Source organism: Ascaphus truei, unplaced genomic scaffold (assembly GCF_040206685.1).
Source record: "Ascaphus truei isolate aAscTru1 unplaced genomic scaffold, aAscTru1.hap1 HAP1_SCAFFOLD_2815, whole genome shotgun sequence".
Taxonomy (NCBI): Eukaryota; Metazoa; Chordata; class Amphibia; order Anura; family Ascaphidae; genus Ascaphus; species Ascaphus truei.
In genome coordinates, this window is record NW_027455767.1 from 17,735 (window position 1) to 31,136 (window position 13,402).

A 13,402-nucleotide genomic window follows, 5' to 3' on the forward strand; every position below is an offset into this window, starting at 1 on the left:
AGACTGTGCGCGAGAGAGAGAAAGAGAGACTGTGCGTGAGAGAGAGAAAGAGAGACTGTGCGCGAGAGAGAGAAAGAGACTGTGCGCGAGAGAGACTGTGCGCGAGAGAGAGACTGTGCGCGAGAGAGAGACAGTGCGCGAGAGAGAGAGAGACTGTGCGCGAGAGAGAGAGAGACTGTGCGCGAGAGAGAGAGAGACTGTGCGCGAGAGAGAGAGAGACTGTGCGCGAGAGAGAGAGAGACTGTGCGCGAGAGAGAGAGAGACTGTGCGCGAGAGAGAGAAAGAGAGACTGTGCGCGAGAGAGAGAAAGAGAAACTGCGCGAGAGAGAGAGAAACTGTGCGCGAGAGAGAGAGAGACTGTGCGCGAGAAAGAGAGACTGTGCGCGAGAGAGAGAAAGAGAAGCTGTGTGCGAGAGAGAGAGAAACTGTGCGCGAGAGAGAGAGAAACTGTGCGAGAGAGAGAGAGAAACTGTGCGAGAGAGAGAGAGAAACTGTGCGAGAGAGAGGGAGAGAGAGACTGTGCGCGAGAGAGACAGGGAGAGAGACTGTGCGCGAGAGAGAGAGTGAGAGACTGTGCGCGAGAGAGAGTGTGCGCGCAAGAGAGAGACTGTGCGCGCAAGAGAGAGAGACTGCGCGAGAGAGAGGGACTGTGCGCGCGCGAGACGTGTTACGTGTGTGTGAGACACTGTGTTACGTGTGTGTGTGTGTGTGACACTGTGTTGAGTGTGTGTGAGACACTGTTACGTGTGTGAGACACTGTGTTACGTGTGTGTGAGACACCGTGTTACGTGTGTGTGTGACACCGTGTTACATGTGTGTGTGACACTGTGTTACGTGTGTGTGAGACACCGTGTTACGTGTGTGTGTGACACTGTTACGTGTGTGTGACATTGTGTTACGTGTGTGTGACACTGTGTTACGTGTGTGTGTGACACCGTGTTACGTGTGTGTGAGACACTGTGTTACGTGTGTGTGAGACACTGTGTTACGTGTGTGTGTGATACTGTGTTACGTGTGTGTGAGACACTGTGTTACGTGTGTGTGAGACACTGTGTTACGTGTGTGTGTGACACTGTGTTGAGTGTGTGTGTGTGACACTGTGTTGAGTGTGTGTGTGACACTGTGTTGAGTGTGTGTGACACTGTGTTACGTGTGTGTGAGACACTGTGTTACGTGTGTGTGAGACACTGTGTTACGTGTGTGTGACACTGTGTTGAGTGTGTGTGTGACACTGTGTTGAGTGTGTGTGTGACACTGTGTTGAGCGTGTGACACTGTGTTACGTGTGTGTGAGACACTGTGTTACGTGTGTGTGTGACACTGTGTTGAGTGTGTGTGTGTGACACTGTGTTGAGTGTGTGTGACACTGTGTTACGTGTGTGTGAGACACTGTGTTACGTGTGTGTGTGACACTGTGTTGAGTGTGTGTGTGTGACACTGTGTTGAGTGTGTGTGAGACACTGTTACGTGTGTGTGAGACACTGTGTTAAGTGTGTGTGAGACACTGTGTTACGTGTGTGAGACACTGTGTTACGTGTGTGTGAGACACCGTGTTACGTGTGTGTGTGACACCGTGTTACGTGTGTGTGTGACACCGTGTTACGTGTGTGTGTGACACTGTGTTACGTGTGTGTGAGACACCGTGTTACGTGTGTGTGTGACACTGTTACGTGTGTGTGACATTGTGTTACGTGTGTTTGACACCGTGTTACGTGTGTGTGTGACACCGTGTTACGTGTGTGTGAGACACTGTGTTACGTGTGTGTGAGACACTGTGTTACGTGTGTGTGTGATACTGTGTTACGTGTGTGTGAGACACTGTGTTACGTGTGTGTGAGACACTGTGTTACGTGTGTGTGTGACACTGTGTTGAGTGTGTGTGTGTGTGACACTGTGTTGAGTGTGTGTGTGACACTGTGTTGAGTGTGTGACACTGTGTTACGTGTGTGTGAGACACTGTGTTACGTGTGTGTGAGACACTGTGTTACGTGTGTGTGAGACACTGTGTTGAGTGTGTGTGTGACACTGTGTTGAGTGTGTGTGTGACACTGTGTTGAGCGTGTGACACTGTGTTACGTGTGTGTGAGGCACTGTGTTACGCGTGTGTGTGACACTGTGTTACGTGTGTGTGACACTGTGTTGCGTGTGTGTGTGACACTGTGTTACGGGTGTATGTGACACTGTGTTACGCGTGTGTGTGACACTGTTACGCGTGTGTGTGTGACACTGTGTTACGGCTGTATGTGACACTGTGTTACGCGTGTGTGTGACACTGTGTTACGTGTGTGTGACACTGTGTTACGCGTGTGTGTGACACTGTGTTACGCGTGTGTGTGACACTGTGTTACGTGTGTGTGTGACACTGTGTTGCGTGTGTGTGTGACACTGTGTTGCGGGTGTGTGTGACACGGTGTTGCGTGTGTGTGACACTGTGTTACGCGTGTGTGTGACACTGTGTTACGTGTCTGTGACACTGTGTTGCGTGTGTGTGACACTGTGTTACGGGTGTGTGTGACACTGTGTTACGGGTGTGTGTGACACTGTGTTACGCGTGTGTGTGACACTGTGTGCGCGTGTGTGACACTGTGTGTGCGTGTGTGTGTGACACTGTGTGCGGGTGTGTGTGACACTGTGTTACGGGTGTGTGTGACACTGTGTTACACGTGTGTGTGTGACACTGTGTTGCATGTGTGTGCGACACTGTTACGTGTGTGTGACACTGTGTGTGCGTGTGTGTGTGACATTGTGTTACGTGTGTGTGTGTGACACTGTGTTACGTGTGTGTGAGACACTGTGTTACGTGTGTGTGTGACACTGTGTTACGTGTGTGTGAGACACTGTGTTACGTGTGTGTGAGACACTGTGTTACGTGTGTGTGAGACACTGTGTTACGTGTGTGTGTGACACTGTGTTACGTGTGTGTGAGACACTGTGTTACGTGTGTGTGTGACACTGTGTTACGTGTGTGTGTGACACTGTGTTACGCGTGTGTGTGACACTGTGTGTGCGTGTGTGTGTGACACTGTGTTACACGTGTGTGTGACACTGTGTTGCGTGTGTGTGTGACACTGTGTGTGCGACACTGTTACGTGTGTGACACTGTGTGTGCGTGTGTGTGTGACACTGTGTTACGTGTGTGTGACACTGTGTTACGTGTGTGTGAGACACTGTGTTACGTGTGTGTGTGACACTGTGTTACGTGTGTGTGTGACACTGTGTTACGCGTGTGTGTGACACTGTGTGTGCGTGTGTGTGTGACACTGTGTGCGGGTGTGTGTGACACTGTGTTACGGGTGTGTGTGACACTGTGTTACACGTGTGTGTGTGACACTGTGTTGCGTGTGTGTGTGACACTGTGTGTGCGACACTGTTACGTGTGTGTGACACTGTGTGTGCGTGTGTGTGTGACATTGTGTTACGTGTGTGTGTGACACTGTGTTACGTGTGTGTGAGACACTGTGTTACGTGTGTGTGTGACACTGTGTTACGTGTGTGTGTGACACTGTGTTACGTGTGTGTGAGACACTGTGTTACATGTGTGTGTGACACTGTGTTACGTGTGTGTGAGACACTGTGTTACGTGTGTGTGTGACACTGTGTTACGTGTGTGTGAGACACTGTTACGTGTGTGTGTGACACTGTGTTACGTGTGTGTGACACTGTGTGTGCGCGTGTGTGTGACACTGTGTTACGTGTGTGTGTGACACTGTGTTAAGTGTGTGTGACACTGTGTTGCGTGTGTGTGTGACACTGTGTTGCGGGTGTGTGTGACACGGTGTTGCGTGTGTGTGACACTGTGTTACGCGTGTGTGACACTGTGTTACGTGTCTGTGACACTGTGTTGCGTGTGTGTGTGACACTGTGTTACGGGTGTGTGTGACACTGTGTTACGGGTGTGTGTGACACTGTGTTACGCGTGTGTGTGACACTGTGTGCGCGTGTGTGACACTGTGTGACACTGTGTGTGCGTGTGTGTGTGACACTGTGTTACGTGTGTGTGAGACACTGTGTTACGTGTGTGTGTGACACTGTGTGTGCGACACTGTTACGTGTGTGTGACACTGTGTGTGCGTGTGTGTGTGACATTGTGTTACGTGTGTGTGTGACACTGTGTTACGTGTGTGTGAGACACTGTGTTACGTGTGTGTGTGACACTGTGTTACGTGTGTGTGAGACACTGTGTTACGTGTGTGTGAGACACTGTGTTACGTGTGTGTGTGACACTGTGTTACGTGTGTGTGAGACACTGTGTTACGTGTGTGTGTGACACTGTGTTACGTGTGTGTGTGACACTGTGTTACGCGTGTGTGTGACACTGTGTGTGCGTGTGTGTGTGACACTGTGTGCGGGTGTGTGACACTGTGTTACGGGTGTGTGTGACACTGTGTTACACGTGTGTGTGACACTGTGTTACACGTGTGTGTGTGTGACACTGTGTTACACGTGTGTGTGTGACACTGTGTTGCGTGTGTGTGTGACACTGTGTGTCCGACACTGTTACGTGTGTGTGACACTGTGTGTGCGTGTGTGTGTGACATTGTGTTACGTGTGTGTGAGACACTGTGTTACGTGTGTGTGTGACACTGTGTTACGTGTGTGTGTGACACTGTGTTACGTGTGTGTGAGACACTGTGTTACGTGTGTGTGTGACACTGTGTTACGTGTGTGTGAGACACTGTGTTACGTGTGTGTGAGACACTGTGTTACGTGTGTGTGTGACACTGTGTTACGTGTGTGTGAGACACTGTTACGTGTGTGTGTGACACTGTGTTACGTGTGTGTGTGACACTGTGTTACGCGTGTGTGTGACACTGTGTGTGCGTGTGTGTGTGACACTGTTACACGTGTGTGTGTGACACTGTGTTGCGTGTGTGTGTGACACTGTGTGTGCGACACTGTTACGTGTGTGTGACACTGTGTGTGCGTGTGTGTGTGACATTGTGTTACGTGTGTGTGAGACACTGTGTTACGTGTGTGTGACACTGTGTTACGTGTGTGTGAGACACTGTGTTACGTGTGTGTGTGACACTGTGTTACGTGTGTGTGTGTGACACTGTGTTACGCATGTGTGTGACACTGTGTGTGCGTGTGTGTGTGACACTGTGTGCGGGTGTGTGTGACACTGTGTTACGGGTGTGTGTGACACTGTGTTACACGTGTGTGTGTGACACTGTGTTGCGTGTGTGTGTGACACTGTGTGTGCGACACTGTTACGTGTGTGTGACATTGTGTGTGCGTGTGTGTGTGACATTGTGTTACGTGTGTGTGTGACACTGTGTTACGTGTGTGTGAGACACTGTGTTACGTGTGTGTGTGACACTGTGTTACGTGTGTGTGAGACACTGTGTTACGTGTGTGTGTGACACTGTGTTACGTGTGTGTGAGACACTGTGTTACGTGTGTGTGTGACACTGTGTTACGTGTGTGTGAGACACTGTGTTACGTGTGTGTGTGACACTGTGTTACGTGTGTGTGACACTGTGTGTGCGCGTGTGTGTGACACTGTGTTACGTGTGTGTGTGACACTGTGTTAAGTGTGTGTGACACTGTGTTGCGTGTGTGTGTGACACTGTGTTGCGGGTGTGTGTGACACGGTGTTGCGTGTGTGTGACACTGTGTTACGCGTGTGTGACACTGTGTTACGTGTCTGTGACACTGTGTTGCGTGTGTGTGTGACACTGTGTTACGGGTGTGTGTGACACTGTGTTACGGGTGTGTGTGACACTGTGTTACGCGTGTGTGTGACACTGTGTGCGTGTGTGTGACACTGTGTGCGTGTGTGTGTGACACTGTGTTACGTGTGTGAGACACTGTGTTACGTGTGTGTGTGACACTGTGTGTGCGACACTGTTACGTGTGTGTGACACTGTGTGTGCGTGTGTGTGTGACATTGTGTTACGTGTGTGTGTGACACTGTGTTACGTGTGTGTGAGACACTGTGTTACGTGTGTGTGTGACACTGTGTTACGTGTGTGTGAGACACTGTGTTACGTGTGTGTGAGACACTGTGTTACGTGTGTGTGACACTGTGTTACGTGTGTGTGAGACACTGTGTTACGTGTGTGTGTGACACTGTGTTACGTGTGTGTGTGACACTGTGTTACGCGTGTGTGTGACACTGTGTGTGCGTGTGTGTGTGACACTGTGTGCGGGTGTGTGTGACACTGTGTTACGGGTGTGTGTGACACTGTGTTACACGTGTGTGTGTGACACTGTGTTACACGTGTGTGTGTGACACTGTGTTACACGTGTGTGTGTGACACTGTGTTGCGTGTGTGTGTGTGACACTGTGTGTGCGACACTGTTACGTGTGTGTGACACTGTGTGTGCGTGTGTGTGTGACATTGTGTTACGTGTGTGTGAGACACTGTGTTACGTGTGTGTGTGACACTGTGTTACGTGTGTGTGAGACACTGTGTTACGTGTGTGTGAGACACTGTGTTACGTGTGTGTGAGACACTGTGTTACGTGTGTGTGAGACACTGTGTTACGTGTGTGTGAGACACTGTGTTACGTGTGTGTGAGACACTGTGTTACGGGTGTGTGTGACACTGTGTTACGCGTGTGTGTGACACTGTGTTACGCGTGTGTGTGACACTGTGTTACGGGTGTGTGTGACACTGTGTTACGTGTGTGTGAGACACTGTGTTACGTGTGTGTGAGACACTGTGTTACGTGTGTGTGAGACACTGTGTTACGTGTGTGTGAGACACTGTGTTACGTGTGTGTGAGACACTGTGTTACGTGTGTGTGAGACACTGTGTTACGTGTGTGTGAGACACTGTGTTACGTGTGTGTGAGACACTGTGTTACGGGTGTGTGTGACACTGTGTTACGCGTGTGTGTGACACTGTGTTACGCGTGTGTGTGACACTGTGTTACGCGTGTGTGTGACACTGTGTTACGGGTGTGTGTGACACTGTGTTACGTGTGTGTGAGACACTGTGTTACGTGTGTGTGAGACACTGTGTTACGTGTGTGTGAGACACTGTGTTACGTGTGTGTGAGACACTGTGTTACGTGTGTGTGAGACACTGTGTTACGTGTGTGTGAGACACTGTGTTACGTGTGTGTGAGACACTGTGTTACGTGTGTGTGAGACACTGTGTTACGTGTGTGTGTGACACTGTGTGCGGGTGTGTGTGACACTGTGTTACGCGTGTGTGTGACACTGTGTTACGTGTGTGTGTGTGACACTGTGTTACGTGTGTGTGTGTGACACTGTGTTACGTGTGTGTGTGTGACACTGTGTGTGCGCGTGTGTGTGACACTGTGTTACGTGTGTGTGCGCGTGTGTGTGACACTGTTACGTGTGTGCGCGTGTGTGTGTGACACTGTGTTACGTGTGTGTGTGACACTGTGTGTGTGACACTGTGTGTGTGTGTGTGACACTGTGTGTGCGCGTGTGTGTGTGACACTGTGTGTGCGCGTGTGAGTGACACTGTGTGTGCGCGTGTGTATGTGACACTGTGTGTGTGTGCGCGTGTGTGTGTGCGCGTGTGTGTGACACTGTGTGTGTGTGACACTGTGTGTGTGTGCGCGTGTGTGTGACACTGTGTGTGCGCGTGTGTGTGTGACACTGTGTTACGTGTGTGTGTGACACTGTGTGTGTGACACTGTGTGTGTGTGTGTGTGACACTGTGTGAGCGCGTGTGTGTGTGACACTGTGTGTGCGCGTGTGTGTGACACTGTGTGTGCGCGTGTGTATGTGACACTGTGTGTGTGCGCGCGTGTGTGTGCGCGTGTGTGTGACACTGTGTGTGTGTGCGCGTGTGTGTGACACTGTGTGTGCGCGTGTGTATGTGACACTGTGTGTGTGTGCGCGTGTGTGTGCGCGTGTGTATGTGACACTGTGTGTGTGTGCGCGTGTGTGTGACACTGTGTGTGTGTGCGCGTGTGTGACACTGTGTGTGCGCGTGTGTATGTGACACTGTGTGTGTGTGCGCGTGTGTGTGACACTGTGTGTGCGTGTGTGTATGTGACACTGTGTGTGTGCGCGCGTGTGTGTGCGCGCGCGCGTGTGTGTGCGCGTGTGTGTGACACTGTGTGTGTGTGCGCGTGTGTGTGACACTGTGTGTGCGCGTGTGTATGTGACACTGTGTGTGTGTGCGCGTGTGTGTGCGCGTGTGTATGTGACACTGTGTGTGTGTGCGCGTGTGTGTGACACTGTGTGTGTGTGCGCGTGTGTGTGACACTGTGTGTGCGCGTGTGTATGTGACACTGTGTGTGTGTGCGCGTGTGTGTGACACTGTGTGTGCGTGTGTGTGTGACACTGTGTTACGTGTGTGTGTGCGCGTGTGTGACACTGTGTGTGTGTGCGCGCGTGTGTGACACTGTGTGTGTGTGCGCGTGTGTGTGACACTGTGTGTGTGTGCGCGTGTGTGTGACAGTGTGTGTGCGTGTGTGTGTGACACTGTGTGTGTGCGTGTGTGTGTGACACTGTGTGTGCGCGTGTGTGTGACAGTGTGTGTGCGTGTGTGTGTGACACTGTGTGTGCGCGTGTGTGTGTGACACTGTGTGTGCGCGTGTGTGTGTGTGTGACACTGTGTGTGCGCGTGTGTGTGTGACACTGTGTGTGCGCGTGTGTGTGACACTGTGTGTGCGCGTGTGTGTGACACTGTGTGTGCGCGTGTGTGTGTGTGACACTGTGTGTGCGCGCGTGTGTGACACTGTGTGTGCGCGTGTGTGTGTGTGTGACACTGTTACGTGTGTGTGTGACACTGTGTGTGCGCGTCACTGTGTGTGCGCGTGTGTGTGCGTGTGTGTGACACTGTGTGTGCGCGTGTGTGTGACAGTGTGTGTGCGCGTGTGTGTGACACTGTGTGTGCGCGGTGTGTGACAGTGTGTGTGCGCGTGTGTGTGACACTGTGTGTGCGCGTGTGTGACACTGTGTGTGCGCGTGTGTGTGACACTGTGTGTGCGCGTGTGTGTGACACTGTGTGTGCGCGTGTGTGTGACAGTGTGTGTGCGCGTGTGTGTGACACTGTGTGTGCGCGTGTGTGTGTGACACTGTGTTACGTGTGTGTGTGACACTGTGTGTGCGCGTGTGTGTGTGACACTGTGTGTGTGTGCGCGTGTGTGTGACACTGTGTGTGTGTGTGACACTGTGTTACGTGTGTGTGACACTGTGTGTGTGTGCGCGTGTGTGACACTGTGTGTGTGTGTGACACTGTGTTACGTGTGTGTGACACTGTGTGTGTGTGTGACACTGTGTTACGTGTGTGTGACACTGTGTGTGTGTGCGCGTGTGTGTGACACTGTGTGTGCGCGTGTGTGTGTGACACTGTGTGCGCGTGTGTGTGTGACACTGCGTGTGTGTGCGCGTGTGTGTGACACTGTGTGTGCGCGTGTGTGTGACACTGTGTGTGCGCGTGTGTGTGACACTGTGTGTGTGTGACACTGTGTGTGTGACACTGTGTGTGCGCGTGTGTGTGACACTGTGTGCGTGACACTGTGTGTGCGCGTGTGTGTGACACTGTGTGTGCGCGTGTGTGTGACACTGTGTGTGTGTGACACTGTGTGTGTGACACTGTGTGTGCGCGTGTGTGTGACACTGTGTGCGTGACACTGTGTGTGCGCGTGTGTGTGACACTGTGTGTGCGCGTGTGTGTGACACTGTGTGTGCGCGTGTGTGTGACACTGTGTTACGTGTGTGTGCGTGACACTGTGTGTGCGCGTGTGTGTGACACTGTGTGTGCGCGTGTGTGTGACACTGTGTGTGCGCGTGTGTGTGACACTGTGTGTGCGCGTGTGTGTGACACTGTGTGTGCGCGTGTGTGTGACACTGTGTGTGCGCGTGTGTGTGACACTGTGTGTGCGCGTGTGTGTGACACTGTGTGTGCGCGTGTGTGTGACACTGTGTGTGCGCGTGTGTGTGACACTGTGTGTGTGTGACACTGTGTGTGTGACACTGTGTGTGCGCGTGTGTGTGACACTGTGTGCGTGACACTGTGTGTGCGCGTGTGTGTGACACTGTGTGTGTGTGACACTGTGTGTGTGACACTGTGTGTGCGCGTGTGTGTGACACTGTGTGCGTGACACTGTGTGTGCGCGTGTGTGTGACACTGTGTGTGCGCGTGTGTGTGACACTGTGTGTGCGCGTGTGTGTGACACTGTGTTACGTGTGTGTGCGTGACACTGTGTGTGCGCGTGTGTGTGACACTGTGTGTGCGCGTGTGTGTGACACTGTGTGTGCGCGTGTGTGTGACACTGTGTGTGCGCGTGTGTGTGACACTGTGTGTGCGCGTGTGTGTGACACTGTGTGTGCGCGTGTGTGTGACACTGTGTGTGCGCGTGTGTGTGACACTGTGTGTGCGCGTGTGTGTGACACTGTGTGTGCGCGGTGTGTGACACTGTGTGTGCGCGGTGTGTGACACTGTGTGTGCGCGGTGTGTGACACTGTGTGTGCGCGTGTGTGTGACACTGTGTGTGCGCGTGTGTGTGACACTGTGTGTGCGCGTGTGTGTGACACTGTGTGTGCGCGTGTGTGTGACACTGTGTGTGCGCGTGTGTGTGACACTGTGTGTGCGCGGTGTGTGACACTGTGTGTGCGCGGTGTGTGACACTGTGTGTGCGCGGTGTGTGACACTGTGTGTGCGCGGTGTGTGACACTGTGTGTGCGCGTGTGTGTGACACTGTGTGTGCGCGTGTGTGTGACACTGTGTGTGCGCGTGTGTGTGACACTGTGTGTGCGCGTGTGTGTGACACTGTGTGTGCGCGGTGTGTGACACTGTGTGTGCGCGTGTGTGTGACACTGTGTGTGCGCGTGTGTGTGACACTGTGTGTGCGCGTGTGTGTGACACTGTGTGTGCGCGTGTGTGTGACACTGTGTGCGCGCGGTGTGTGACACTGTGTGTGCGCGGTGTGTGACACTGTGTGTGCGCGTGTGTGTGACACTGTGTGTGCGCGTGTGTGTGACACTGTGTGTGCGCGTGTGTGTGACACTGTGTGTGCGCGTGTGTGTGACACTGTGTGTGCGAGGTGTGTGACACTGTGTGTGCGCGGTGTGTGACACTGTGTGTGCGCGGTGTGTGACACTGTGTGTGCGCGGTGTGTGACACTGTGTGTGCGCGGTGTGTGACACTGTGTGTGCGCGGTGTGTGACACTGTGTGTGCGCGGTGTGTGACACTGTGTGTGCGCGTGTGTGTGACACTGTGTGTGCGCGTGTGTGTGACACTGTGTGTGCGCTTGTGTGTGACACTGTGTGTGCGCGTGTGTGTGACACTGTGTGTGCGCGGTGTGTGACACTGTGTGTGCGCGTGTGTGTGACACTGTGTGTGCGCGTGTGTGTGACACTGTGTGTGCGCGTGTGCGTATCTGCGTATGGAAGTTCCCGCAGCCGCCGCTGTCCCCACACAAAGCCGAGCAATGTGTCACTGTCACTCACTCATGTTGCTGCGTCGCCCCAGGGACACGATGCGGACCCCCGCGCAGCCCCCCCCCCCTCCCCCAACACCTGGTGCTGCCCGGCCCCCCCGGCCCTCACACAGCGCAGAACCGGCCCCTAATAACACGGGTATGTGGGGTGTCATAACGTACCCCCATACCCCAGGTATCCCCTCACCTACTGCTCCCCCCGTCCCCATCTCACCCTCTCACTGCTCCCCCCGCACCCCCCTCCCTCACCTACTGCTCCCCCCGCATCCCCTGCTCCCCCCGTCCCCATCTCACCCCCTCACTGCTCCCCCCGCACCCCCCTCCCTCACCTACTGCTCCCCCCCGCATCCCCTGCTCCCCCGCCCACATCTCACCCCCTCATTGCTCCCCCCGCACCCCCCTCCCTCACCTACTGCTCCCCCCCCGCATCCCCTGCTCCCCCCGTCCCCATCTCACCCCCTCACTGCTCCCCCCGCACCCCCCTCCCTCACCTACTGCTCCCCCCCGCATCCCCTGCTCCCCCGCCCACATCTCACCCCCTCATTGCTCCCCCCGCACCCCCCTCCCTCACCTACTGCTCCCCCCCCCGCATCCCCTGCTCCCCCCGTCCCCATCTCACCCCCTCACTGCTCCCCCCGCACCCCCCTCCCTCACCTACTGCTCCCCCCGCATCCCCTGCTCCCCCGTCTCCATCTCACCCCCTCACTGCTCCCCCCGCACCCCCCTCCCTCACCTACTGCTCCCCCCGCATCCCCTGCTCCCCCCGTCCCCATCTCACCCCTTCACTGCTCCCCCCGCACCCCCCTCCCTCACCTACTGCTCCCCCCGCATCCCCTGCTCCCCCCGTCTCCATCTCACCCCCTCACTGCTCCCCCCGCACCCCCCTCCCTCACCTACTGCTCCCCCCGCATCCCCTGCTCCCCCCGTCTCCATCTCACCCCCTCACTGCTCCCCCCGCACCCCCCTCCCTCACCTACTGCTCCCCCCCGCATCCCCTGCTCCCCCCGCCCACATCTCACCCCCTCACTGCTCCCCCCGCTCCCCCCTCCCTCACCTACTGCTCCCCCCGCTCCCCCCTCCCTCACCTACTGCTCCCCCCCGCACCCTCCTCCTTCACCTACTGCTCCCCCCCGCATCCCCTGCTCCCCCCGTCCCCATCTCACCCGACTGCTCCCCCCGCACCACCCTCCCTCACCTACTGCTCCCCCGCACCCCCCTCCCTCACCTACTGCTCCCCCCCGCATCCCCTGCTCCCCCCCGCATCCCCTGCTCCCCCCGTCCCCATCTCCCCCCCTGACTGCTCCCCACGAACCCCCCTCCCTCACCTACTGCTCCCCCCCGCATCCCCTGCTCCCCCCGTCCCCATCTCACCCCCTCACTGCTCCCCCCGCACCTCCCGCCCTCACCTATTGCTCCCCCCGCATCCCCTGCTCCCCCCGTCCCCATCTCACCCCCTCACTGCTCCCCCCGCCCTCACTTACTGCTCCTCCCCGCCCCCACCCTCTCCTCCTGCTCCCCCACACCTTACCCTCTGACCTTGCCCCTCCCTCACCCCTCACCTGCCCACCCCCCCCCTGCCACGACCCCCCCGCCCCTCTATCTGACTCTGCCCCCCCTCCCCCCACCCGGGGAGGAGGGGGGGGGGGTACTCACTGTTTTTGGCGCCTCGGAGCTTGGCTAGCAGTTTCTGCACAGCGCCGACGTCTCCGCTCTTCACAGCTTGGATCAGCTCATTCTCCCGCCCCATCGCCCCCCCTCCCTCCCCCCGCTACAGAGTCATCTCCTAAGGATACCCCGAAAAATATATACACAGAGGGCACCCCCAAATTATGACCAGGGTGTGCCCCGCTGCAACAGAATCATGTCCAATGGGCACCCTCCAAATTATATCCACGGGTCCAGCAGACACCCCCAAATTATATCCACAGGTCTAGAGGGCACCCTCAAATTATATCCACAAGCCCCCCCCAAAAAAATAAAATATATCCACAGGTCCAGAGAGAGGGGCACCCTCAAATTATATCCA

At 55.3% G+C, this 13,402-nt stretch overlaps 1 protein-coding gene across 2 annotated transcripts in view; it reads right to left on the reverse strand.

Moving 5' to 3' along the window:
* Positions 1 to 13,396, reverse strand: part of LOC142481767 (caskin-2-like) — a 28,560-nt gene extending 15,164 nt beyond the window's left edge. The window contains exon 1 of one of the 2 annotated variants that reach the window (XM_075582970.1): positions 13,030 to 13,396. In XM_075582970.1, the coding sequence (XP_075439085.1) occupies positions 13,030 to 13,123 (94 nt within the window). In that variant the 5' untranslated portion in view covers positions 13,124 to 13,396. The remainder of the gene's footprint in view (positions 1 to 13,029) is intronic. The other variant, XM_075582969.1, reaches the window with a different exon arrangement.
* Positions 13,397 to 13,402: the final 6 nt, after the last annotated feature.